Raw genomic sequence first — 27806 nt, 5'->3', positions numbered from 1 at the left:
GCAGACGACCCCTCCTGGCGATCTCCCCTCCTCTAGACGGGAGACTGGCAGGGAAAGGAGGGAGAAGAGAAGGAACTCCTCCGCCGCCTCCACACCCACGTCTGGACCTCGGCGCGCGGGAACGGCCGCGAGGGGTCCCTCTTCGGGCCCGGGCCAGCGGGGTGCGCGGGAGCGGGGGGCGCGCGGTGGCTCCGCGCGGGGATGCGCGCGCGCGCCTGCCTCGCCTCCCTCGCCCGCTCCGGTAGCTACGTGCTTTCTTTGTCAATGAGGCGCCGCTCTGAGCTGCAGTAACACTCTCGGCCCGGGAGCCGGGGCCGGAGCTGGAACCCAAGCCGGAGCCAGCGCGGGGAGTGGGGCGGAGAGGCAGCAGCCGGCGGCGGGAGGGAGGGTCCCGAGCGCGCCCCGCGGCCGCCAGTGCCCGCTCCTCGCAGCCTCGCCCCCTCATCCCGCGGGAGCCGGCCCCGGGGGTGGGGGCCCCGGGCGGCGCCCGTCCCACCCTCGCAACCCGGGCGCGCCGGCGCGGGGCGACAGGCACCGTGGGAACCCCGGCCGGCTCCCGCCGCGGCTCCATGAGGCCCCGGGCCCTGAGCGGGTGAAGCCGCGGCTCCGCGGAGCCCGCCCCGGGCGCGGCAGGACGAGCGAGCAAGTCGCGCCTCCCGGCGCCCCCGCCCTCCGGCGCCCGGGCCATGGCCGGAGATGCCCGGTGAGGACCGGGGCGCCGAAAGCTGGGCTCCCCGGCGCGGTGCGGAGCGAGGCAGCGGCCTGGATGTGTGAAGCGTCCCCATGGCTCGGCAGGAGGCGAAGCCCCAGGGCCGCAGGGAAGCTGGGCAGGCGGCGCGGAGGCGCAGGGGCCGGGCGGGCGGGGGAGCCGCCGGCGGCCGGGGCGTGAGGGGCTCCGGGCCGGCGCCCGGGCTCCGGGCCGCCGCGTCCCAGGATGCGCCGCCGCCGCCGCCGCCGCCGCCGCCGCTGCCGCCGCTGCTGCTGGGACTCCTGCTGCTGGCGGCCCTCCCCGAGCACTGCCTGGCCGACCCGGGTAAGCACTTGGCGACTGCTTTGCCCCTATGGAGGTTTCTGGAGGAGCCGGGCCGCCCGTCGGGGCCGGCACCTGACGGGGTGGTGGTGGATGGAGAGGTCTTTGCAGCACCGGCGCTAGGATTTTCTCCGCCCTTTGCTGCTGCAACAGCGGGAGAACTGTCAGAAATCTGTCTCCGGGGAAGGCACCGTTGGGCGGGGAAGTAAAAAGAGGTGCATTCGCATCTTCTTTCTGGACAAGTTGCAGATCCTTCCTAGTGGTCCCACAGGCACGCTTCATTTAGATAAAGACATGGTGTGTTAAGACACCTTAAAAGGGATGTGTTTTAGTAGGACACATTTCAGGGTGGAGACATTCACTGTATTTTGGGCTCCCTGTTGGGTGTCCACTTTGTTTTAACTGCATGAAATGGCCAGAGAGTTTTAGGCAATTCCCGTGTCGGCTTCCCAATAGCGTTTCCCCCTACATGTTGACAGGAGACCCGTTTTCTTTTGGGATAGAGGTACCTAAAATAATTGCTTGCATCTTGCAAAGGGATCCAGGCACTGATCAAGTATATAACCCACTGTTTGCAGGAGGACAGTTAAAAATAATCAGGCTTGTCTCTTAGATTCCCAAGAACCCCCAAGAAATAGATCTCTGTAATTCCTTGGATGATTTTGAGAAATCTTTTGTAACTCTTTGCGGGGGGGGGGGGGGGGGGGATTATTCTGCTAATGTGCTTCCAAACTTACTGTGCAGTCAGGAATTGTCTGTGAAATAAGAATGATTACTATGGCACTTGGAAAGGTCAAGCTTTTGTTTGCGATGAAATTCTGTGCTCTTGGTACATTTAATTTATCAAGGAATATAGCTCTCACTTCAGCTAATGTGGTCCTGTAGTTATGTCATTTTTAGCAAGGACTAATGAAGACTGCTTTTTTCTCAGCATACTCCTTCCTCCAAATTAGATTAAATTTCCTAATTATGAAGGATTTTGAAGGATTCAGATAAGAGAGTTTCAGGTTTAAAATATTGCCTGTCTTCAGCTGCTTAATTCAAAGCCCCCCGCCCCCCTTTTGATTCACTTAAAGGGTCCCTGACATGAAGCATCTATGTTTGCAAGATACTGTCCAGGAATTTTTGTGTTATGATTATAGTGGTGACAAAGTTTGGTAATCTTTGGATGTGTGCCTGAGACCCAAGAAAAGCCTTTGAAGAATTTTAGCCCCCAGTTTTTATGCTTCTAGCAGTTTTCAGTGAAATGTATTTGGTATAATGGTTAAAAGGTAAGTCCTGAGTTAGACACATGCAAATACCCTAGTATTCCTTGGATCAGAAACACACTTTGAGTTTTTATTTAAAATAAATCAGATCTTTGGTAGTTTTGTAAACTGTTTATGAGATGTGAATTCCTGGATGTTGTTCATTTGAGTGCATATAGCAAAAAGTGTTCAACCATCTGTAATATGTGAAATTTGGATTTTAGGTATTGTTCTCGTTCAGCCTGATGTCACATGATTTCCTCTGATAGGTTTTGAATTTCTCTTCTCCCTTCCGACCTTTGTACATTGACCCTTCTGAACCTCTGTGGCTTTACTTGGCTCTTCTTTCAGACTGCCAGAGCCTGACTTAGGGAACTTTTGATCCATATCTTTTCATTTCAGCCCTGATGTCCTTTTTCTTTTCTCTTTTAGTGTGCTGATCATGGGGATAGTTAGGAAAGGTGCTTTGATTAAAATGATGGTAAAAATCATTAAAATTGATGTTCCCCTAAGCCCTCTGTCTTTCCCTCTCTCACTGGAGTGACTTGTTTCCTTTGTGCTTTTTGGGTGCCCTTTCTGCTGTCACCCTTGAGGACTAATTTCCCGTGGTCCAGATCACCTGTGGATCCAGAGTCTACCACTGGGCTCCATGGGTTCCTGTGGGTTTGCCACTGATTCAGTGCCATGACTTGTCTCTCTCTCAGTGGAAGACTTGAACACTGGCTCCCTGTCCTGCCTCTTATCTGCCTTCATTTGTTCTCTGGATTCCAGTTGAGGCAGCTTCACTGCACGGTGGGTGAGTGCTGGGACTGACTCCAGGCATCTCAAGGGGTTTGTGTCAGGAAGCAGTGTTTGGAGGGAGGCGGGAGAATGGATGGCACTTTTCTGGGACCTCTGATTTCCAACAACTTGGTTGGGGTACCTTCCAACAACAGGAGCGGTACCTGCTGCAGTTTGGTGCTGCTGCTCACTGCCAAATGTGTCTGATGCCGAGTTGCATGAGAAGCCAGACCTATGACATTAAGAGGCTATTAAAAGTGCTAGTTTGCTACAGTCAAGGCATTGCTGTTCCTTGTTTTCTAAGCAAGGCTAAGGCAGACATTTACCCAGGTTGAAAAATGGGTAAATAGATTTGTTTCAGGAAAATGCTGTGGTAGTTGTTCAGAATCTTTGTGTTCTGTGGGCCCAGCAGTGTGTTTCCAGCCTGTCTCCACCCAAGTGCTTTTGCTTTAAAATTCCTGAGGAATCAGGGCTCCTTCTCTTTGTCCTGTAAAAGGAAAGGCTGTTGCCCCTGGTGTCCTCCCTCAGACTCTCTCTCCTAACCTCCATCTCCATGGAGCCCTTGCTCCCAGGCCGTAACTTCTGTCTTGGATATGGAAGATGGATGTGGGAAAGAAGTTTCTTTAGAGCAGTGAGCGCTGACACCCTCTATCCTCTTCTGCCCTCAGGGGCTCCAGGCAGGATGGTAAAGTTCAGACTTGACTTCCCGACCTTCTTAATTACTGATCCTGTGTGCCAGTTGGGTGCAGGTGCAGTGCTCATTCCTTCATGGGACCTTGCCTCTCTGGGCCTCAGTTCTCTGATCTGTAAAATGGGGATAATAGCTCTAACCTCAGTGAGTTAATGAGGATCGAATGAGTTAATACATCTGAAGCATTTAAAACAGTGCTTGGTATACACAGTAAATGCTCAGTGAATGCTAGGTGTTCTTCTAAAATGGCAGATATAAATTTGGAAGCCATTAGCATGGGATTGGATGAGAAACCTAGAGAGTAAGTATAGAAAAGAGGAGTGACCTGAGCAATGAGGCCTGGAAAACTGCAGCATTTGGGGGTCCAGGAGAAGAGGGACCAGCAAAAGAGACTGAGAAAGGTTAGATGAGGACTAGCAATGAATGTTGGTATTTGGAGATGTGGATGTGTTTGGTGCCCTCAGAGTAGAGGGGGTGAAGGTCTTACTGCAGTGGGTTCAAGAGAGAAAGGAAGAGGATAAATCAGAGATTGTAAGAAAGACAACTCTTTTAACAGCTCCCTGCCCTCTGTGGCTTCTCTCTCCCCAAGTTCACCTTTCCACGCCACAGACCTGCTGAGATCTGTGGTTCAGGTTGTGCAGATTGTTGTGTTAATCCTCAAATCAGTTTTCTGGGTGTGCAGGATGGTTTGGTGTTGATCTGGGTGCATTTCAGGGAGGAGAGATGCAAAGAAAACAAAACAAAACCCCAAAACAAAACTTCCATGCTGTTATGCCATCTTGGCCCCCTCCCCAAAAAGACAGCTCTTTTGAAGTTTTGTCTATCAAGGAAAGCAGAGTAAGAGAGGAAGTGGGTCAAGAGAGGGTTAAGATGGGATATAATTGCATTATATTTGTGCTTTTCATTAAAACATTTTTTTAAATGTTTATTTTTGAGAGAGAGAGAGAGAGACAGAGCATGAACAGGGGAGGAGCAGAGAGAGAGGGAGACACAGAATCCAAAGCAGGCTCCAGCCTCTGAGCTGTCAGCACAGAGCCCCACGTGGGGCTTGAACTCACAAACCATGAGTCAGACGCTTAACGGACTGAGCCACCCAGGTGCCCCTGTACGTTTTCATTTTTTAACATTAAAAGGCGTATGGCAAGAGTTTGGTGTTTTTTCCCCCAGATATAGACAATCCAATAAAATATATTTGAGCTTTTTACTGTCAGTGTTATTTATTAGTGCTTCAAAGATACTTGCAAGATGTCCTAAACCTCGCCCCCTTTTCTTTCCCCATCCCACACATAAGTAAAGAAGATTTGGGGAACAGTAATGCTCTACTTTTAATATTGACATCAAACAGAAGTCAGATATCCCTGCCCTGCCTCCACACCTGCTCTAAAACTGAGCATCCTTGTGAAAACTTTGGGATTCTGGATTCTGATGACAACCAGAGAATCTCTCAGAAGCCTACTTCAGTCTTAAATTACTAGAATATGATCTGAGAATATTCAGCATGAATGTGCATGCTTTCTTTTTCACTTTCATTACCCTTCAAGCCTGTATTGTAGTTTTCTTTCTTTCTTTCCTTTCCTTTCCTTTTTTTCTTTTTTTTTAAACAAACAACAACTCTACTCTTCTGCAGACAAAAATGAATAGCTGGAATGATCCTAAGTGATTTCTTTGCTTGACAACATATTACAGAGGATTTGTAAACACACAGAGGGACACATTATTCTAGGTCACTAGATGTCTGCCTTGGATGGTGACTCTCTTTGGGGACTTCAGGACCAAAGGAACAGTTAGCATTCTGGGTATTGTAAGTATCAGTTATTGTAGCTGGAGGGAAGGTAGCAAGTGAGTCACATTGATGTGACAATGTTTATCAACCACCTGACATATACGAGGCCAAACTCTTCAGCACATACTGGAAGTATAGTGCAGAACTGGCCAGGCCTGGCCCCTGCCCTCGAACAGCCTATAGCTAAGGATAAGAAAGCCTTACTCAGTGGGTGGGGTGGCAGGTCAATTAAATACTTCTGTGAATTGGTTCAGGTGGGGGGATGTGGCAAGACATAAAGTATCAGCTTTGTCCAAATAGTCTGTCTCTGCTCAGCTGCACCCTGTGAGGGAATGAGGCCCAGGGTGTCAAAGTTCTGACTTCTCAAGAAAAGCTGGATCGTTATTCAAAATCTTGTTTTCAAATGTCACCAACTAATTCAGATTTTTGAAATGTCATGCTGTACAAAGAAAACACACCCATGAGCCGCCACTTTTTTTTTTCTTTTTTAAGTCAAGTTTATTAAGGTATAATTTACATACAGTAGAATTCATCCTTTTTAGGTATACTGCATGATTAGTTTTGACAGAAGTATATAATCATGGATCCACAGCCACAATTTAGATATAGAACATTTCTGTCACCTCCAGAAACTCCCTCCTGCTCCTTTGTAGTCAGTCCTTTCCCCCCTACACATCCAGTCCCTGACAAGCACCAATCTATTCTCTGTCCCTATAATTTTGCTTTTAACTGAGGCTCACATAAATGGAATCATACTGTATGTAACACTTTGTGTCTGGCTTCTCTGATTTAGCGTAATGCTCTTGAGAATCACATATGTTACTGCATATATGTATCTCCACTTCTGTACTTTTTTATTGTGATGTACCACAGTTGGCTTATCCATTTACCAGTTGATAGACATTTGGGGTGTTTCCAATTTGGGGCACACAAGTTTCTGTGTGGGCAGCTTTCATTCTCTTGGGTAATTACCTAGGAGTGGGATTTCTGGGTCTTAACATTAGATACGTGTTTAAACTTGTAAGAAACTGCCAAATTCTTTTCCAAAGTGGCTGTACGGTTTTGTATTCCCATTAGCAATGCGTGAGTGTTCTGGTTGCTTCTCTGTATCCTCACTGGCACTTGGTTTTGTCACCTTTCTTTTTTTAATTTAAATTCCAGCTATTCCAGTAGTTTCTAGTGGTGTCTTATTATAGTGTTAGTTTGCATTCTCTAGTTACTAATGACGTTGTGTGTCTTTTCATTTTCTTACTTGCTATCTACTTTGAAGTGTCTGTTGAGTCTTTTGCCCATGAAAAAAAATTGGATTATTTATTTTATTATTATTGAGTCTTGAACTTTTTTTATGTATTCTGGATACAAGTCGTTTATCAGGTATGTTTTTTTGCAAATATCTTCTCCCAGTCTATGGCCTGTCTTTTCGTTTCATTGACAGTATTTTCCAAGAAGAGAAGTTTTAAATTTTGATTAATTCTAGTTTATCAACTTTTAAAGTTAAGATTTATGGTTGTTGGGGTGAAGTAGGTGCAAGGGATTAAGAGTTCACTTACCCTGATGAGCACTGAGTATTGTATAGAGCTGCTGCATTGCTGTATCATACGCCTGAAACTAACACAACACTGTGAGTTAACTATGCTGGAATCAAAATAAAATAGATGAAATTAAAGAGCCTTCATTAAAAAAAGAAAAGATTTGTGGTTTTTGTATCTGAGGACAGACATACTTGCCTAACCAAACCGTAAAAGACTCATAAATACAGAGAACAGACTTGAAGGTTGCTGGAGGGGTGGTGGGTGGGGAGATGGGCTAAATGGGTGATGGGCATTAAGGAGGGCACTTGCTGGGATGAGCACTGGGTGTTATATGTAAGTAATCAATCCCTGGGTTCTATTCCTGAAACCAGTACTACACTCTATGTAAACTAACTTGAATTTAAATCAATAAATTTTTTAACAAAGGAAAAAAAAATACTTGCCTAACTTAAGGTCACAAACAGCTATGATTTCTTCTAGAAGTTTTATAGTTTTGTTTTGACCTTTAGATCTGTGGTTCATTTCATGTTAATTTTTGTATATAATGCAGGGAAAGAGTTGAGGTTAATGTTTTTTTGCATTGGGTGTTTAATTGTTCCAGCACCATTTATTAAAGAGATTATCTTTGCTCCATTGAATTACCTTGGTACTTTACATGTGCGGGTTTATTTCTGGAGTCTGGTTTGTTCTATTCATGTATACTTTTTTCCTTATGCCAATAAAACACTCTCTTGATTTATCTAGCTCAGGGTTTCTTTCTAGCTCAGCACTCCTGACATTTTAGGCTGGACAATTCTTTGTTGTGGGGGACTGTCCTGTGCCTTGTAGGATGTTTAGTGCCATCTCTGGCCTCAGTAGATGCCAGTAGCTCCCTCTCCTTTCCCAGTTGTAACAACCAAAATGTCTTCGGACATTGCTAAGTGGCCCCTGGGGGTAAAATTGCCCCTAGATGAGAGTTCCAGTGCTGTATAGTAAGTCCTGAAATTAGATACTGTGAATCCTCTAAATCTTTTTTTCTTTTTCAAAATCTTTTTGGATATTCTAGTTCTTCTGTTTTTCCATATAGATCTTAGTATCTTTTTGCCAATCTGTATAAAAAAGACTTGCTGGAATTTCTACTGGGATTTCATTGGAGAAGACTGGTATCTTAACAATATTGAATTTTTTGATTCATGAACCTATCTCTCTCCATTTATTTAGGTAGTCTTCCTCTTCTTTCATCAATGTCTTGTTGTTTTCAGCATATAAATTCTGCACATATGTTTTTCATGTTTTTCATTGGTTTGGAAAGCAGTACTTTAAAAAATCTTTGTTGATATATAGATATATGATTTTTAAAATATTAGCCTTGTATCATGTGACCTTTCTAAACTCACTTTAGTTTTAGTAGCTTTCTGTAGAATCTTGGGGATTTTTCTTTATTTCAGATATTTATGCCTTTCATTTTTTTCTCTTGCCTCATTGCACTGGTTAGAACTTCAAGTACACTGTTGGATAGGAATGGGGAGAGTGGACATCCTTGCCTTGATCTCATTCAGCCTTTCACTATTAAGTATGATGTTGGCTGTAGTTTTGTTTTTGTTTTTGTTCTTTGTAGAGGCCCTTTATCAGGTTTAGGAAGTTCCCTTCTATACCCAGTTTGCTGTGAAAAAAAATTTTTTTAATCATAAATGGGTATTGAATTTTGTCAAATGCTTTTCTCTGTTGAAATCACCACAGGGTTTTTCTTTTTCAGTCTGTGAAAAGGCATTAGTTGATTTTAGAATGTTGGGCCAACCTTGTATTCCTGGGATAAACTCCAGCTTAGTCATGATGTATATTCCAGCTGGACCTGATTTTCTGATCTTTTTGTTGGGAATTTATAAAGTCTTATGTTCATGAAGGATATTGATTGGTTTGTAGCTTTGTTTTCCTGATATGTTTTGTTTGGTTTTGGAATAAGGGTAATGCTGGTCTCTAAAATGGTTTGAAAGCAATCTCTCTTCTGTTTTATGAAAGTGTTTGGATAGAATTGGTATTATTTCTCCCCTAAGGCCTATGGTCTTACAGTTGAGATTGAAGATTGTTTAAGAATTTCTTTAGTAAAATAAGAAGTATCAGATACTTCTAGTACATTTCCTCATTCTTCAAGCTAACAGTGGACACTTTCTAGACATTAGGACATTGGTTTGGTTTAAGGTCTAGGGTGAATGGCCTGGGTGAGGCGAAATCATGTTGGATGCACTCAGGAGACCGTTCGCTCCTAGCTGGCTGTTGGCTATTTATCGAGTCACTTCACTTCTCAGAGCTTTAGTTTTCTCATCAGTAAATAAGACCTCAAGATCCACCGTTTTCCCTCCGTTCCCCTGGCTGCATGTTTCTGAGCCCTCAGCAAATGTTTTGGTGGGTTAGAGTATTTGTATTTCTTACCTCTTCGTTCATTGGTGGCAAGTCCAGTCAAGGACTCTCATTCTCAAAGGGAAGAGTTTTCCCATATTTTGTAGTCATGGTTCCAACGTGAAGCCTAGATAAATATTGGCTTATCTTTAATTTTCGTCGACTTTTTAAAAATTGTAAAAGTAATACATACTTTATTAAGTTCAAATAATGTGCAAGTTTATGCAGTAAAATGCAAAAGACCCTGTCGGCCCCATTGCTATTCCTAGAGTTGTGTGCTGTCGAGCAAACATGATCGATCCTTCCAGATCTTTTTTCAAAGGATATGTATACATATCCTAACTTAATTTTTTAAAGAGATTAAGGGTATAATATTCAGAATATTTTTCACTTACCACTGTATCATGGCCCTTTTTATTGTCTTTTTAAAAAAATGTTTATTTATTTATTTTGAGAGAGAGAGTGCATGAGCATGAGCAGGGGAGGGGCAGAGAGAGAGAGAGAGAATCAAGAGAGAGAGAGAGAGAGAGAGAGAGAGAGAGAGAGAGAGAGAGAAAGAATCGCAAGCAGGCTCTGTACTGTCTGTGCGGAGCCCATGTGGAGCTTGATTCCATAAGCTGTGAGATCCTGACCTGAACTGAAATCAAGAGTCAGATGCTCAACCAATGGAGCCACCCAGGCACCCCACATGGCCCTTTTTCCATTTTAAATTTGTCACAAGAGAATTTGAACTTCTCCCTGAAACATAGAAAAGCCCTTACTATAAAAGAGAACTTTTAAAAATCACAGATTGGATTCAAACCTACAGAGTTAAAACCTCTCCTTACACCATTTCTTCTATTTTGTCTATTCCTTGGCTTCCTTCCTTGGAAAAAACTTCCACAGATGTTAAGGAAAATCACAAACCCTCTTAAGCATCAAATAGGATAGGGACAAACACTGTGTTTACACCAACTAATGTAGATGTAAATAAGGCCAAGTAGCTGCCTCAAGTGTTTAGCCCAAGGACATCGCTGCACCTGCCATCTGTCCACTCAGGCAAGCCTCTGCCCTAATGCATCCTAACCACGAGAGGGGAATTTGATTTTGATTTTGATTTATATATGTTAAATCTACTCTTAGCTTGAAATAAAATCTTCTGACGTCAGAAACACAAAAATGACTTTGTTATTTATGCAGTATCAGTAAATAGGAAGGTCTAGAATATTTCTAACTTTACTCTTGTGACGTGAAATACGGAATTAAGTGCCAGAATGATACCAGGACTCCCGGACCTACCCCTCTACTTCTGTTTCTGGTAATGAATGCTGCCTCTCTGTCACTTGTCTTTTTATTTGCCAAATGTCAACAACAAACCAAGGAAGGCTGGAGAAAAATGTGAAGTCTGAGACGAAAATGTGTTGAAATTAACGTGCAGCTTGTAAGTCCTTGTCTAAAAGAGCTGAGCAAAAATATCTCTAAACCTACATACTTCATTATCAAATAATGAGTCTTTGTTTTGAAAAGAATAGAAGGATCTGGATTATGAGCATTATTTTGAATATAATTAAACTAGATTGAAGTGTATGAAAAAAATCAGTGCCATAGAGCCGTCTCTGGCGGTTTCCTGTTCTTATGTTACAAATACTGGAAGTGAACACACGAATCAACCTGGTAAATCCTACAGAAATGAAACCTTCTGTGTGTGTGTTGGTGGGGGGGGGGGGGAGGGTTGGAGAATAATTTCTTGTCTTTAGTCCAGCAATAAAAACAGCATTTTAAACAAGCGTTTTTCCAATGGCTAATGTGATATATTTACTTTTCCCTACAGGGATAATAGTCCCCAGAGTTTGGCATAGCACCTCATAGTTGTTGAAGTTTTTATTTTTTTATTTGAATCTCATGTCACTCCTAAGAGAGGGTTGAGGAAGTGATTTGCTAAAGGTCACCCAGTGGTCCAGGGATTTTTACATTGTTCTGTGATTCAGGAATTCTGTGTTATTCTCTGATTGTATGATTATACTATTCTATCATTACCTAGCTACTTAACTAAAACTACCTCAAATATGGGGCCTTTGGCCACAGGGGAATCTCATGTGACATATTCAGAATAGGAATGAAAATATAATTGGGCCGTGTGGACTATATAATTGATGGAAATAATAGCTAACATTTTTGAGCATTTGCTGTTTGTATCAGCTCATTTGATTTTCACAACAACCCTATGAAGTAGGTCGTTAGAATCCCCATGTTTCAGATGAGGAGCCTGAGGCATAGAGTAACTTTACAGTTACTCATCCAGTATCACATGGGTAAGTGTCAGAGGCAGGATTGGAACCCAGGCAGTTTGATCCCTTAGCTCTCACTCAGCTTCATTATATTGCCTTCCTCCACAGTAAGAAGCTGAGTTTACTGGATTTGTGTCTCAGGGACCTAGTGGCCTCTGTCTCTCTCTTTTCCTGCAGGCTGGATCTGTCCTTCTGCCTCTTCCTGTAGACTGGCTTTCTCTGCTTATCCAAAGCTTCTTGATCCCCCTGTAACTAAATCTTCTGGGTGCTTTTGCTCGCTGTGGTGCTCACTGCAGCCAGGATTGGCAAGAATATTCAGTTTAAGTGCCCACCATCCAGTCACTGTCCCATTTCTGTATTTCCCAGGAGGGCAAATCAGGCTGCTGTCATCTGGCCAATGGAGTCAGGAGTCTACCCCTCATCTGATCAGCAGAGGCCAGAGAAGAAGGGTCAGGTGGTACAAAAATGACTTCCTAGGCTGACCCCCTCTTTCAGCCATGCCTATGGTAGAGGGCAGTTTTAAAATTTTTTTTTTTTTTTCCAACGTTTTTTTTTTTATTTATTTTTGGGACAGAGAGAGACAGAGCATGAACGGGGGAGGGGCAGAGAGAGAGAGGGAGACACAGAATCGGAAACAGGCTCCAGGCTCCGAGCCATCAGCCCAGCACCTGACGCGGGGCTCAGAGCCTGACGCGGGGCTCAGAGCCTGACGCGGGGCTCAGAGCCTGACGCGGGGCTCGAACTCACGGACCGTGAGATCGTGACCTGGCTGAAGTCGGACGCTTAACCGACTGCACCACCCAGGCGCCCCGGTAGAGGGCAGTTTTAAATAAGGTGGTGTGGATAGGGCAAGCTTCCCCAAATCAGTCTCTTTCATAGCGGTGAAAAACCAGGTTCATGTGCTGGTAAGCTGGCTCTGTGAAAAACATTGAGGACAAGTGGCCTGATCTATAGTGTTGGCCGATTTCCATGGTATAAATACTCCCACCATGGCTGATTTCAAGCTATCAGTGTGACAGTGGAGTTGGGAAGAGATGCACACAGTTGGCTCAGCGCCAAAGTGATCCTGTCCATCTGCAAGCTGCATACACTACCCATGCAGTATGCACAGTAAGTGCACGGTGTCTCCAAGAAGTTTAAAGTCTGGGCTTAACAGGCTAACTAACTAGGTGGGTCTGTAGTTATGTAAAAGGAAATACTATTTCGAGGAAGAGAGGGTGGAAGTTAGATTGGGCATGCAGAGCCTAAAATAGCTTGAAGTATGTAGTCCTGAGTGTGCAATCTAGTAGGCACACAGAGATGCTTTCTAAAAAGTTACAATTCCCTTGCCTGTGATGTCTCACTTGTGACATAGAATTAACCGTTTTCATTGATTTTAAGATGTCAGGCCTCGTTTTCTTGGAGGTGCATGGGTTTTGTTGGCACTAAAAGTGTTTTTTTCCTTTCAGATGTCAGCAGTTCCTTCTCATTTGGTGTTGTCATTAACGGGCTCCTTTCTTCCACCTTATAAACCTAGAGAGGTGAAGGCCATGTGGTGGCCTATGAGACACCTTCCAGTTGAATAAACACTGTTAGTCTTGATTGGAGGCTTTTCTTTATGATCTTAAGGCCATTTCTCAGTTCATGTAATTATGCTGAAAGTCAAGACAGTCTTGTGACAACCACCCTTGACAGCACGTCACATGCCGTCACAGATCTCAAGGCTCGTCTGGTTGGCTCTTTTCCCTTGCACATCTGCGAGGGGACTGGGAGTCCTGGCTTCTGTATGCTTCTTATGGTTCTGCCGACGTTCCTGATCCTTCCTCGTGATGGGACTATGTCACTAACTCTGGCCAGCCCTAACAAAGGGTGGTGCTGGCCACTGGGAGATGGAATGAGGAAGTGTTAGCAACGTAGATCTCCTTCAGACACGGAGTCCCAAGTGTCCTACTGATGGAAGGTCAGTGTCTTTACCTATAAAAATAGCACAGTTAATTTATTCTTTTAATTTCCCAGGGGCTGTAGCGAGAGAAAAACTTGACAAGATTCTTCTTTTATGTTTCACTGGAGATTTGTCCTAGTTTATGGTTGTGTTGACTTCTGAATAGCACTAACATTTATGAAACGGCTACTGTTGTGTTAGTCCCTGGATCAGAGTTCCATCTTATTTAACCCCCATGATGACACCGTGAGGTAATTCTTGTCTACTTTGTTTGGAGGAAGCAAAGACTGAGAGAACATTTAAGAAATTGACTTGCCTGAGGGCACATTGTTTGTAAGTGGTGAAGATGGGATTTGAAACCAAATCTGACTACAATGTAAATACATTTTCTTCTACACCGTGCTGGCTTTCCCCCCTCAGCTTATTACATTTTCAAGCACACAGAAGAGTTGAAGGTACTGTATAGTGAATGGCTGTTACCTACCACCCGGATGATCCAATTAACATTTTGCTCTATGTTTTTATCATATGTCTTGTCTGTACTTCTTTTTCTTTTTAATTGATTTTTAAAAATTTATTTCATTTTTGAGAGAGAAAGAGAGAGAGAGCAAGCAAGCATGAGCAGAGGAGGGGTAGAGAGAGAGGGAGAGAGAGAATCCCAAGCAGGCTCCATGCTGACAGCATGGAGCTCTGCACTGGGCTGGATCTCATGAATCACAAGGTCATGAATTGGACGTCAAGAATAGGACGCTTAACTGACTGAGCCACCCAGGCACCCCTATTGTCTGTACTTCTTTCCATCCATTAATTCCTCTTTTTTTGATATATTCAAAGTTATCGAAGTTGCAGACATCAGTACATATTGTCCCTAAACACTGCAGCACACATGCCATTGATTAAACTTCAATATTTATTTTTTATTTTTTTAGGTAATTTTATGTACAGGGAAATATAGAAACCCTAAGTGTACGTTCCTACATTTTGACAAATGCATGCGTCTGTGTAACCCAAATTCTTGTTAGGACTTAGAACATGACCATCACCCTGGGAAATAAGTTCCCTCTTGCCCTCCTGTAGGCAGTCCCCTCCTTCAACACCTTTATCCACCCCAGGCATCACAGTTTGATTTTTTTCACCACGGCTTAGTTTTTTTTTTTTTTTTTTTTTTTTTTTTTTTTTTAATATATGAAATTTATTGTCAAATTAGTTTCCATACACCACGGCTTAGTTTTAATACCAGGCAGTCTTAAATAATGATGCCTGTTGTTTCTAAATGGACTCTTCCTGATATGTATTAATTGAGCCATTATTTATAGAGCAGCTGGTATGTGGCAAGTACTGTGCTGGGTGTGAGGGACATAGCTGGAAGGAAGCAGACATTGGCTCATGGGGGAGAGAGAGACATGGGTCAGCTCCTCATAGGAGTAAGTATACAATTACCTACAGAGGTGAATGCTGTGAAAGGGAAACCCTGGATGCCAGGGAGGCTTAGTGAGTAAGGAGGAGGATGATCAGGGAAGGCTTTCCTGGGGAAGTGAAACTTGAGCCAACATCAGAAGAATGAGTAGGAGATAGCCAGGCAGAGATTTAGAGCAAAGGGAAAGGTGGGCACTGTCTTCTGTGGTGGGAAGAAGTGTGGTTTATTCTGGAACCAGAGAGGAGGGTATGGCTATTGGGCAGGAATCATGAGGATAGTGACTGCTGGACTAAGCAGGAGAGGTGGCAGGGGCACATCACACAGGAGACAGGCCATGAACTCTAGCTTTTATCTTAAGAGGGACGAGAAGCCATTGTGTGATCTTGACATTCAATGGCCCAATCAGTTGGATGAAGAGGAGACATGGACTGTATGCTCTGGAATTATAGCTAAAATTTAATAGTTTTGGCATGAAACTTCCAAGTATTTTTCTAAGCTTATTTATTTATTTTGATAGGGAGAGAGAGTGTGTGTGTGAAAGTGGGGGAGGGACAGAGAGAGAGGGAGAGAGAGAGTTCCAAGCAGGCTCTGAGCTGTCAGCATAGAGCCTGGACATGGGACTTGAATTGTGAACTGTGAGATCATGACCTGAGCCAAAATTGAGAGTCAGATGCTTAACTGATTGAACCACCCAGCTGGCCCATGGAGCCTCAAAGTTTTAGGAGAACCCTCATTTACGTTATGAATCCTACACAGGTCTTCAGATTCCTCATGACTTTTTTCCCTCACCTGTTTGCCTGCCCAGGCAGTAACAGCTGCTCAATAAAGATCTTTGGTGCCTCCAGCTCTTGCTTGCCCACTCCTTCCATTCTCACTGCCTCCATTTCATGGTCTCTTTCACTCTTTAACTGAATACCCTCCTCTGCCCACTCCTCCCTGGAAAGGGATCCTGCTAGAGTCACAGTGACCGCCTGATCACTTGAATCCTGGGACAGTTGTCTAATCCCCTTTGCTCTGTTATTCTGTAGAGCCTCCCAACGTAGCCTCTTCCCAAACTTACGGATTGAACAACCACCTTTGTACCGATGATGTAAAAGGTTCTCTGTTCTGTCCTGAGGTTGAGACTCCTATGTCTCATTGGATACCTCTACCCGTGGCCACCGACACTTCAACATTTCTCCCTCAAAGGAAATTCATCTTCTTTGGAGTCCTGCTCCTCGCCAGTATTTGCAGTTTCAGTGAGTGTGACCAACTACCTTTTCATTGGAGCCAGAAATCTGAGAATCATTCTAGATTGTTTTCTTTTGCTCTTTCCCTTCATTTACTTGGCCACTAAATCTTGATAGTTGTATTTTTGAATGCTCTTGTAATTCTGTCCTTTTTCTCTCTCTGCTGCCTCATTTCAGACCCTCCCTCTTTGTGGTCTGTGTGTTCTTGTCAGAGCCATGCCTCCTAACTGACCACCCTCCTTCTAATCTTGGCCCCTGCTAACCAATCTCATCCTTCAGCCAGAGATTTTTATAAAACATGAATCTACCTAAACCCTTCAATGGAGTTCAGCTCCATTGCTTAGTGATCTGGGTACTTTATGAATGAGCCACCTCAACCCATACCTGTCACCATAGCTAGACTCGCAGTTCTCCTAAAGCCCATTTATGCCCCTTAGGTTTTATTCTTTCTGCCTGAGAAGCACTTCTGAGCCCTGCCTGCTTGGTTGGTGGCTGTACTTCCTTCAGGGCTCAGTCCAAGTCCTGCGTCCTTCAAGTATCCATTCCTGGCACACAGTCTGCTCTCATCCACAGGAGTTAGAAGCCATACTTCCCATTCCTACCCCCTGTACTGTCTGAATGGTTTACTGGTCTGCCTCCTTCATCAGTCTGTGAGCTCCTTAGAGTAGTTCTCTAAAGATAGTCCCAGGTTCACTGGGGTCCTAGAAACTCTTTCACAACAACTATGATCCATGTGCAAAAACTGTTTTCATGATAACTGAGGATACATACTGTTATAGCCATGTCTGTTAGAAGAAACAATGAAGGGCGCCTGGGTGGCTCAGTTGGTTGAGTGTCTGACTCTTGCCTTTGGCTCAGGTCACTATCTCATGGCCGCGTTGGGCTCTGTGCTAGATGTAGAGCCTGCTTAAGATTCATTCTCTCTCTCTCTGTCTCTCTCTCTGTCACTCTCTCCCCCACTCCCTCGCTCCCTTCCTCCCTCTATTTCTGCCCCTCCCTCCCCTTAAAAAAAAAAAAAAAGAAAGGAGAAACAATGAGCTCACTGGCTAGTGAGACAACTTGCTAGAGGAAGAGGGAAGAATATACTACAAAGTCAAGGCAGTTCTAAGGGACAGCCCAGATATGGGCTCCTGAGCTTAGGAAACAGTAAGAGCTGTCAGGGCAGGAAGGAATGCCACTTGATTGCTAAAAGGTGATGTGCCTGTGGAATCAGTTTCAGCTCTAAAGATGAAAGTGTGCAGATAACCCTTGAATTTCAAAGGCTGGGATCACGTCTTATTTGTCTTAACGTAGGGTCTTACACATACATAATACGTACAGGATAATCGTGGTGTGTATAAAGGAAGGAAGAGAATTTCCTAGTACATTCTCACCATACTCATAAAATCCTGTTCTATTATTTCTGGTCTTAAAACCTTTCTTGACTTTTCTGCCAAAAAATACCTGATGGGGTGGTCCCGGTGGTGGAATGGAGTGCAGGGATCACAGCCCAGAGGGCTGACTTCTGTCTATAGATGTGTTTTCAAAAATTAAACACTTGTCAAACAAAAATAAGAATCACTTAAAACTTGGGAGCTTTTCCATAAAAATTAGGATTCCTAGGTTCTCTTGAAATGATTAGAAGGTTGATCACACCGGTAAAATAAATTACATTCTTGCATGGCCACAATTAGCTAAAGTTGAATAGTGGCATCTCCTTTAGATGGGGCATCTGTCACAAGCCCCATCCTGTCCCACTGAAATCACATATTGACCGAGATGGGTTAACTCTGGTAACAATCCAGTATTCAAATCTGTAATGGCTCAAAGCCATAGAGTTTTATTCATTCACGTAAAGACCAAATGAGTGTACCTGATTGGCGGGAGCTCTCTACCAAGCAGTGATTTGGCGACCCAGGATCCTTCCTTTGTGATTTTGCCATCTTCAATCTGTGGCTTCCAAGGCTGCTGGGCTTGTCTGCATCCAGCCGATGGAAGGGGACGAGAAAGGGAAACAGGTCCAAAAGGGCTATGCATCATCCTGTTCACTTTTCAAGAGTGAGGGCTCCATCACTGGGCCACACCTACCTGCAGAAAGAGGCTGGGAAATGTAATATAAGAATGGGCCCAGAAGGAAAAGAAAACAGGTTTGGTGAACAGCCAGCTAGTATCTGATCCAACTCATTTATTTAACTTTCTTGGCTCCTTTAGGCATTTGAGTTTGCAATCCCTAGAGATTAAAGAAACCTGGGGTCAGGTCACTATAATGTCAGCTCCAGCAGGACAGGGGCTTAATCTGTTTTGGTCACTGCTGTATATGCAGTGCCTCGCACACAGTAGATGTTCAACAAATCTTTGTTGATTATATGAATGAATCCCCCTCTGCTCTGAGCAGAATGATATATAACTAGATGATAATAGCTACCATTTACTTAATGCTTATTATATGCTTAATTCTGTTAGTAGGCCTGGTGCTGCCTCAGGGAAAGAGTGCTAAGATTTGGTCAGTAATGATAGCTACAGGATTAGAAAGAAGGGTGGATGTGAGAATTTCTTTTTCTCTTGTCTCCCATTTTCAATGTTTTTCCGGGATTCCCTCTATCAATATACTGATGAAAAAATTTAATATATTGGTTGATGGTTAGGGGACAAGATCAGTTATTTTCAACTCTGTAGTTTTGGTAGACAGATGGTTGCTACTTAAAGTAAGATTTTCCTTTCTATATGCAACAAATTCCAATTGTATTGTACTCAGTTGTACCTAAATGGATCGTGATCCATTTCTTAAAGGGGCTGCTGAGGGGGCAGCAGCTCACCTGCAGTGTTTGTATCTCTCAGACTCTGCTGGAGCCCCTTTCCTGGAAAACCGCCCCTAAGAAGATGGAGGAACATAGGGAATATAGAAATGTGTAAACACATACCCCAAAGCGTAGATCATTCAGGTATTTACAGAAGTATTGTGAGAAGAAAAGGGTTAATGGGGTGGTGCTGGCAGGATTTCTGAGAAGTTGGGTTGATCTGGGGGAGGACCTTGAATCAGTCTTTAAAGGGAGGAGTTTGACTTGAGTGTTTTCCAGCCACAGTGGGAAACTCAGCTTTCGCCTGAGTGAGGGAGAGTGAAGGGGACTCAGTTAAACTCACTTAATTCTTTTTGCTCCCTTTGCCTCACAATAAGCACTCACTTTCTCTCTTTTTCTCTCTTTTAAAAGCTTTAAGGGGCGCCTGGGTGGCTCAGTCGGTTGAGTGGCCGACTTCGGCTCAGGTCATGATCTCATGGTCCGTGAGTTCGAGCCCCGCGTCGGGCTCTGTGCTGACAGCTCAGGGCCTGGAGCCTGTTTCAGATTCTGTGTCTCCCTCTCTCTGACCCTCCCCTGTTCATGCTCTGTCTCTCTCTGTCTCAAAAATAAATAAACGTTAAAAAAAAATTAAAAAAAAAAAGCTTTAAGTAATGAATTAATGCTTAGTTTTAGGCTTTCTCTCCCCTTTCTAAATTTCATCATAATTTCTTTAAAAGTTGAAACATTTTTTTCCTATTTAAAACGTGATCATGGGGCGCCTGGGTGGCTTGGTCGGTTAAGCGTCCGACTTCAGCTCAGGTCATGATCTCACGGTCCGTGAGTTCGAGCCCCGCGTCAGGCTCTGTGCTGACAGCTGGAGCCTGTTTTGGATTCTGTGTCTCCCTCTCTCTCTGCTCCTCCCCTGTTCATGCTCTGTCTCTCTCTGTCTCAAAAAAATAAATAAACGTTAAAAAAAAATTAAAAAAAAATGTGATCACAAGGCAACCTTAAAAAATATATTTATTTTTTACAAGACAACCTTTTAACAATGAGGGGCATCTGGGTGGCTTAGTTCATTGATTGTCCAACCCTTGATTTCAGTTCAGGTTATGATCTCACAGTTTGTGCACTGACAGCATGGAGCTTGCTTGGGATTCTCTCTCTCCCTCTGTCTCTGCCCCTCCGCACGCTTGTGCTCGCTTGCTCTCTCTCTCTCAATAATAATAATAATAATAATAATAATAATATTAAAGGAAAGTTTTGAAAGGAGGAAAACATCACTTACAGATTCCCTGCATTAATGCCTCAATTCGTATCTGGTTGGAAACTAAAAGTTCCAATTTGATAGTCGACTATTAAATACTAATGTTAGGGCAGCATCCTCTCTACACCAGATGACTTTTTACCAGTCTACGGTGAGATAAGTATAGGGGCTAAAGGTGTAGAAACATAGCAGTTAGACACTGTGGGACATCAGGTGTGTGTGGTTGCTGGATTTGCCCCACAGATCGGGAACTAGACCAGTTTGGGTGGGATTGAACCTACATGGTGAGTTGCAGATGCGATGAGCTGTAGGCGATGGACTAGAAAGTGAAAACCAACCAACCAGTGAACCAGCTAACAAAGACACAGTGCACTAGTCCTTTGCCATGGATAGTACTCTACACTGCTTGCTCATCTGTTATCACTTGCTCTTCTATTCATAGCCAAGTTAGAAGAAGAAGAAAAATCACCCATTAATCCCAGCAATCGAACTGTTCTTAGGATTGTTGTCTTTCCTGACATCCCTTTGCTTCGAATGCCTTTTACAAATATAATTATAACCATAATCCATCGTGGTTTCTGAATCTTTAAACGCAGACTTCCGGTTGACATTATGGGGAAATTTTTGTGATTCATCTATAGTCTGAATTAAAGATTTAGTAATCACTTAAGTCTCCTAATTGTCTCTTTTTAAAGGAATTTTCAGATCTTTCAGCTCCAATTAGTGTTTATAACACCCCGAGATTTTTGTGTTTTTTGAGCGGGAGGGAGAGGAGAAGAGAGTATTTTTCTTCTCGGTTCTAAATGTTTTTGGTTTATTGTCATGCAGGCAAGAACTGCTAAGAAATAATTCAAGCATGTTGTGTTCATCTTTTCAGTATTCTACTCTCATTAATCCCAAGGGTTACAGAAGATGCAGTTTTTGTCCTCTGTTTTCTCTGTTCAGGTGAGGTTAAATTCTTACAAGTCACCAAGCTTACCTGGTGGTTGAGACACCAGGCGGTGAGCTGGCCATCTGGTGAAATGGACATCACCTCCCACAAATAGGCATCTCCCATGGTGGAATGCCATCCCGAGGGCCATCGTTCTGAATCCCCCTGGCTCTGTCCACTGCCCACAGGCCATCTGTTCTCCCCCACCCCAGGGTTTATTTTGGCTTTGCATGCTGATGTATGATCAGATCTCTTCTGAGTCACCTGTGCCCACCTTGTTTTTTTTTTTTTTTTTTTTTTAATCTTTTCCATCTTTGGAAATGGTTCCAAATTGTACTCACTCAGTTTTATGAACTCAGAATAACAAAGATGAAGAAGGAAGGGGGATGTCGCCATGTTTTGTTGTAGGCTTTGGCACCCCAGCTTCTCTTTGTTGTGGCTCATCTGCCTGTGGGCTCAGCTTTTTGGCTTACAGCATCATTAAGCCTGCCCTTGCTGGAAAGAGCTAACCCCATTCATGCTCATAGGAAACCTATTTTTGATTCCTCACTAGTTCATTGCTTATCTCAAGCCATCTTTAAGAAGGATGTTTAATAATCTGTTCTGAATTTAGTAATAACTAATAGATAATTCCTATTATTCTGACACCATGTCATATTTTGACAATAATTTTGACAGTCTTGCTGGCTTCTGGTCTTTTCGGTATAGCACGTCTTTACGAGTCAATGATATTTGTAAATGTGTGGAATCAACCAATCAAATATTTACAGATGTGCATGATATCCTAAGTAAGACTAGTGCTAGGGGAAGTTTCCAAAATGGTACCAATAGTGCTTTTAAGAAATATACACAGGGGCACCTGGGTGGCTCAGTTGGTTCAGCGTCCGACTTCAGCTAAGGTCATTATCTGTTTATCTGTTAATCAGATATCTGTTAATCTGTTTATGAGTTCGAGCCCTGCGTCGGGCTGTGTGCTGACAGCTCGGAGCCTGGAGACTGCTTCTGATTCTGTGTCTCCCTATCTCTCTGTTCCTCCCCTGTTCACACTGTCTCTCTCTCTCAAAAATAAATAAACATTAAAAAAATGAAAAAAAAAAAGAAATATACACAAGGACATGGTGCAAGAAAGTAGTTAATTGAACATGGAAGGTAAAGTTTCCAGGTGTGCAGTGTATGGTACAGAGAATGAAAGTCAAAGAGTTTAATCTCATTTTTATTCCTGGACTGTGAAGTTTCACATCTCCTTTGCTTTGGGTTCCAATAGGAATGGACTAGTGGGTCCCTAGCGCTGAGGACGTGTCTGAAAGAGCAAGGATTGCTGAGTGTCTGTGTTCTGGGACCCCACAGTCTGGGATGGGGCTAGAGGTCCTCTGGGAACTTTCAAATTGTTTGCTTTTACCAGAGCATGTCTTAGAGAATCAGGCAGGCACCAGCAACAGAATCTTTAAAAAGAGAATTTGGCATTTTACTCCTGAAATATATTCTTGCCGCAAGACACAGTAGAAATTGTGGAATAAAGTTATCTTTAAACAGTTCTTATTTGAATTACCTGAAACTATAGTATATCTTTACTAAATAACTCTGTGACATGTACGTTATAGTGAAAGCAATCGTTTCCACTTATTCTTTGAACACCTACTGTGTTCCTGCCTCTGTGCTGAGTGCCTGATATGCTTATTACAGCTTTTAACCCTTTTTAAAAAAATTTTTATTTATTTATTTTTGAGAATGAGATAGAGAGCCAGCAGGGGAGAGGCAGAGAGAGAAGAAGACAAATTCTCAAGCAGGCTTCGCGCTGTCAGCACAGAGCCTGACATGAGCCCGAACTCAAGAACCGTGAGATCACGACCTAAGCCGAAACAAGAGTCGGATGCTTAACCAACCGAGCCATTCAGGCGCCCCAGCTCTTAACCTTCACGGCAGTTTTAATGAGGTGTGGCTGTAGTGATTCTCATTTTACAGATGGGGAAGCTGAGGCTGAGAGAGACAGTGTAACTTTGCCAGGACCATAGAGCATAATGGTGGTGGACCTGTCCCTGGAACCCAGGGCCTGTGCTCTGTCCCACTGCTATGCTGAGTGCTCTCTGTGATTGTATCTGCCCCTCCTCTGTCCCAGGCCTGAGGATAAGATAAAGCAGTTTTACCTGATAGGTGCATATTGTATGCTCTACAGAGTTTTTACACCCACCATCTCTATAGTATGATCTGGCCACAAAGCGGGTATGAGTGTGGCTGTGGCCACAAAAATGTCCACACTTGTCTCCACATTTCAGATTTCAGATACACACTAAATGGTATGTATTTCCAAGCTCTTATTATTTGGGATAATGAGAACTGACTAGACGGGGTTTTGACCCCCATAGTGCTTGAAATTCAAGTACACTGGCAAGAATTCTAAAGAGTTTTATGGAATTTTTCACAGCTCACACATACAGATTGACTCATTTGTGCCTTTGGTCTTGTTTCAGCCCTTAAAAAACTCATAGGCCTGAATCACACTGTGGCCACATCTAAATAAAATGTGGATGCCGTGGGATATGGTTCTGAATTTGCCCTTTGAGCTTGGTGAATTATGATTTTTGTCTGGGGACTTGTCATTTTCCCTGCCCTCAGTGACCGCTGCATTTCTCATGCTGGTAATATTGAAAATAATGTTTTGGTTTACAGCTACCTTTTATGGAATTCACATCAATTTATACCAGAGAATTGGATCCGAGATGGGTGTTGAGAATTTCTTGCATCTGTATGCTCAGTTAAAAAATGTCCAATAGCTTTCTTATGTCACTAATCTATTCAGCAGTAATTATTGAGTGCCTACTGTGTGCCAGGTGCTGTGCTGTCCTGAAGACTCACAATTACTCTGGTCCAGCCCATTTCTCAGGGCAGCCGCTAACCACTGCTGAGTGACCCTCATCGGTGCTCACCTGTTTACCAAACATTTACTGGAAGCCCATGTTGATTGATTACCCGGTATTAGGGCGTAGTCACAAGTATCTATACGTTAGGCTCAGACTCAGAGAACCTTGGTCAAAGAGACACTCCCAGGCTTCAGAGCACCGGGGACAAACAAAATAAATAAATGCTGGGTAGACAGGTAACAATCATTTAACCCAACTCCCTCATTTTACAGGTAAGACATTGAGGCTCCGAGAAGAATCATTTGGTCAAATTAAGGAACCAATAGTATTGAAGCTTTCATTTTAGGATTTGGCAACCTCTTGAGTTTTAAGTTCCACCAGTAGGATTTAAAAAAAAAAATTTTTTTTTAAATGTTTATTTATTTTTGACAGAGAGAGAGAGAGAGAGCGTGAGCGGGGGAGGGTCAGAGAGAGAGGGAGACAGAATCTGAAACAGGCTCCAGACTCTGAGCTGTCAGCACAGAGCCTGACACGGGACTCGAACTCACAGATTGTGAGATCATGACCTGAGCCAAAGTCGGACGCTCAACTGACTGAGCCACCCAGGTGCCCCTCTACCAGTAGGATTAAGGAATAAAATTCCTCTTTTTAAAAAAAAAAATTTTTTTTTTAATGTTTATTTTTGACAGAGAGATTGAGAGAGAGAGAGAGAGAGAGAGAGAGAGAGAGAGAGACAGGGCATGAGTGGGGAAGGGGCAGAGAGAGAGGGAGACACAGAATCTGAAATAAGCTCCAGGCTCTGAGCTGTCAGCACAGAGCCCAACGTGGGGCTCGAACTCACAGAATGCGAGATCATGACCTGAGCCGAAGTCGGACGCTCAACTGACTGAGCCACCCAGGTGCCCCTAAAATTCCTCTTTAAAACATTTTCCTGCTTTGACTCTTACAGTTTTCTAGATAGCCAACCAGTGGCAAAGAGAATTGAATATCACAAGATTCATTGTCTAGATGAGTAATTTCAGGCACACAGAGATTAAATGATTGGCTTGTGGTCACTCAGCTGGTTAATGATGGAATCAGACCCAGCGCCAGAGTGTCCTGACTCTTTGTCCACCATGGCCTGGCTGGAGCAGTACCCTTGTGCATCATTGGGAAGGAAAAGGGGGAGAACACATTGTAAGTGGAAGGCAAGGAAGATCTAGGGTGAACAAGCATGATATTTTGGAGCTTGATATGTGGTATTTTGGGTTCTGCCGTGAGGTTGCTTGTTCTCTGGCACTACCTGCAATGTGTGGGTGGGAAGCTGATTTGAATTTTTCTGAGTCTCCCTGCTACTTTTATTCCTTCACCTTCATACAAAGTATTCTCTTCTGTTGAGATTCCTGCCTCCCCTTTCCTTGTTGCTGTCACCTTCTGACGTTATAGGGGCGTGGCTTCACACTTATGGAGGCTTATGGCTTATGGAGGATTTGACACTCTCACAGTCTTTCTCCCCCTGCCAAGTCCTGCTGTCAGTGCAAGCAATCTCAGAAACCATGTGGCTACCCTACCTTCCCCTTCCCCAGCTTCAGAGTTGCTTGGCTTTTTAACTGGAGCCATCTTTATTTTCACTTCAGTTCCGCTGCATTTCCCCAGTGCCCATACCCTTGACCACCTGCAGGAGCTTGCACCCCCTCTGAAATCTTGGACTCTGGTATTCCACTCTGTCGATAGCCTCTTACCATTCTGGCATTTGCCCCCCTTTTCCCACTTGGCCTACTTTTTGGCCTCTCTGAGCTTTCAGCCCCCTCCACCTCTCACTTTTATCTTAGTCTGTCTCCCCCCATCATGCTTCTGCTTTCTTCTCCATCCAGCCAAGCCTCACACATGTCTCAGCTTACTTGCCCTTCTGTCTCTCTCATCCTGCATACCCTCAGCTCTGTGATACTCCCGCCATTCACTGTCTCTGCCTCAACCCACAGGCTGCTGAATATAGACAATACAACTGGTAATTTGTGCCCTTATGATTCTTGTTTCCAGCATCCCTGTAGCCAGCGGGTCCAACGCTGCTCATCTCCGCAGGGCCCTTGGGGCCACTTGTGGTCTGTTCATGGATTCCTCATTAGTGCCATGTCCCCAAATGGCTCTTCCAAATGACGGCGACTGTCTCTGAACCTTCTAACCTGCTTCCAGCCTTCCAGTGCACCTTCCTTCTCAATAGATGTCCTTTATGGCACCTTCTTCACCTGCTTATCCCTTAAATATGGGTGTGCCCTAAGATGTTTTAGCCTTCTTACTTCTGGCTTTACCAACATCCAGGTGCAGACAACTCAAAGTGCTACATCTCCACCATAGTTTCTGCTACACTCCAGCCTTGTTCTTCTGTGCTATGGACACTTCTAGTTAGATGCTCTCCAAGCACCTTGCACTCAGCTGTTTGTGGACCTGATCTCCTGACCTGTTCTTCCTGCTATATTCCTGGTCTTGGTGAATGGAGTCTCTGTCTGTGAGGCAATGCAAGCGAGAAACCAGAATCATCCTAAGGGCCTTTGCTGTCTTTCAGCCGGCACATCTAATTGGCCTTTCAGTTCTGTCTCCTTAATATTTCCCGTGTTCTTCCTTCCTCCTAAGGCCTTTACTCAGGCTCCTGTGATCTCCCATCTGGTGATTTCTGTCACCTCCTCTCTGGTCTCTTTTCTCCCTCCTTTGTCAGTCCATGCTCCCTAGGTCTTCCTAGATCAGAAAACAAATTATATTTCCTTCCTTAGCCTAGGGCTGAAAACTGTATCCAGCCCACAGATATGTTTATTTGACTCATAACATTAGCCTGTACCATATTTAAAAACAATTTTCTTTTGGCTTTACTTGCCTCTATTGAAAATCAGAACATTTCACGTGACAACTCCAGATTTCTTGCTTATCTTTGAAAACCAGAAGCCCTGGCCCTCTGGCTTCTGCATTCCTCTAAGGCAGCAGCTGCCTGGATAGAAAGACAGCCGTGCCTCTTAGATGGGTGCACCCTCTCCAGTTAGTCACAGACCCAACCTTCCCAGGTGTGATTTACTCACTGTCACCCACCTGGCTTTTGGCTTGTGGAATGAAGCTGGACCTCCTCAGGCTGCTAGCCCCCCGACCCCAGCAGCCCTTGTGTCCTGGGCCCATCAAGCTTAATTTCTGAGGGCACCTCAAAGCTGGCATTCTGTGTCACACCTCTGCCTTGGCAATCTCCCTCTTCTGGTTAAAACTCACACAAGAGGGAATATTCTTTCCTGAGGATCTTGGCAACCAAGTAAGATGACAGTTTCATCCTTCATCATTTGGATCAGGAGTCCATGAACCCCTAGAATATTCTTTCCTAACTTATTTTGATGGCAATATACAATAAGAACTACATTTTATATTTTGGCTCAGCACTTACATACACACACGTGTGCACATGCACACACACACACACACACACACAAACACGAGCACACATGTACCCACAACTGAAAATAAAGTACTGGGAAATAATACTTAGCATTACTTCTCTCTTCCTCCTTCCCTTCTTTTCCCCACTTTCTTTCCTCTTCCTCCATTCCTCCTTTTCTTCCTTTTGCTTCAGCTGGTCACTAAGTTGATTTCATGATCTAGTAATGGACCACAATCCATAATTTAAAAAACACTGTCCTGGGGTGTGTGTGTGTGTGTGTCTATAAATCCTTAAGATTATGTATTTAGGGGTGCCTGGATGGTTCAGTCTGTT

At 43.9% G+C, this 27806-nt stretch overlaps 1 protein-coding gene across 2 annotated transcripts in view; it reads left to right on the top strand.

Moving 5' to 3' along the window:
• The first annotated feature begins 656 nt into the window (after window positions 1-656).
• The window catches only part of KIAA1549L (KIAA1549 like), a 267293-nt gene continuing 240143 nt past the window's right edge, over window positions 657-27806 (top strand). The window contains exon 1 of one of the 2 annotated variants that reach the window (XM_060606310.3): window positions 657-1033. In XM_060606310.3, coding sequence (XP_060462293.2) covers window positions 784-1033 — 250 coding nt within the window. In that variant the 5' untranslated portion in view covers window positions 657-783. The remainder of the gene's footprint in view (window positions 1034-27806) is intronic. The other variant, XM_060606311.3, reaches the window with a different exon arrangement.

This window comes from Panthera onca, chromosome D1 (assembly GCF_046562875.1).
Source record: "Panthera onca isolate mPanOnc1 chromosome D1, mPanOnc1 haplotype 2, whole genome shotgun sequence".
NCBI lineage: Eukaryota > Metazoa > Chordata > Mammalia > Carnivora > Felidae > Panthera > Panthera onca.
Note: the sequence above shows the minus strand (reverse complement) of the source record. Positions and strands in the feature narration are given on the sequence as shown.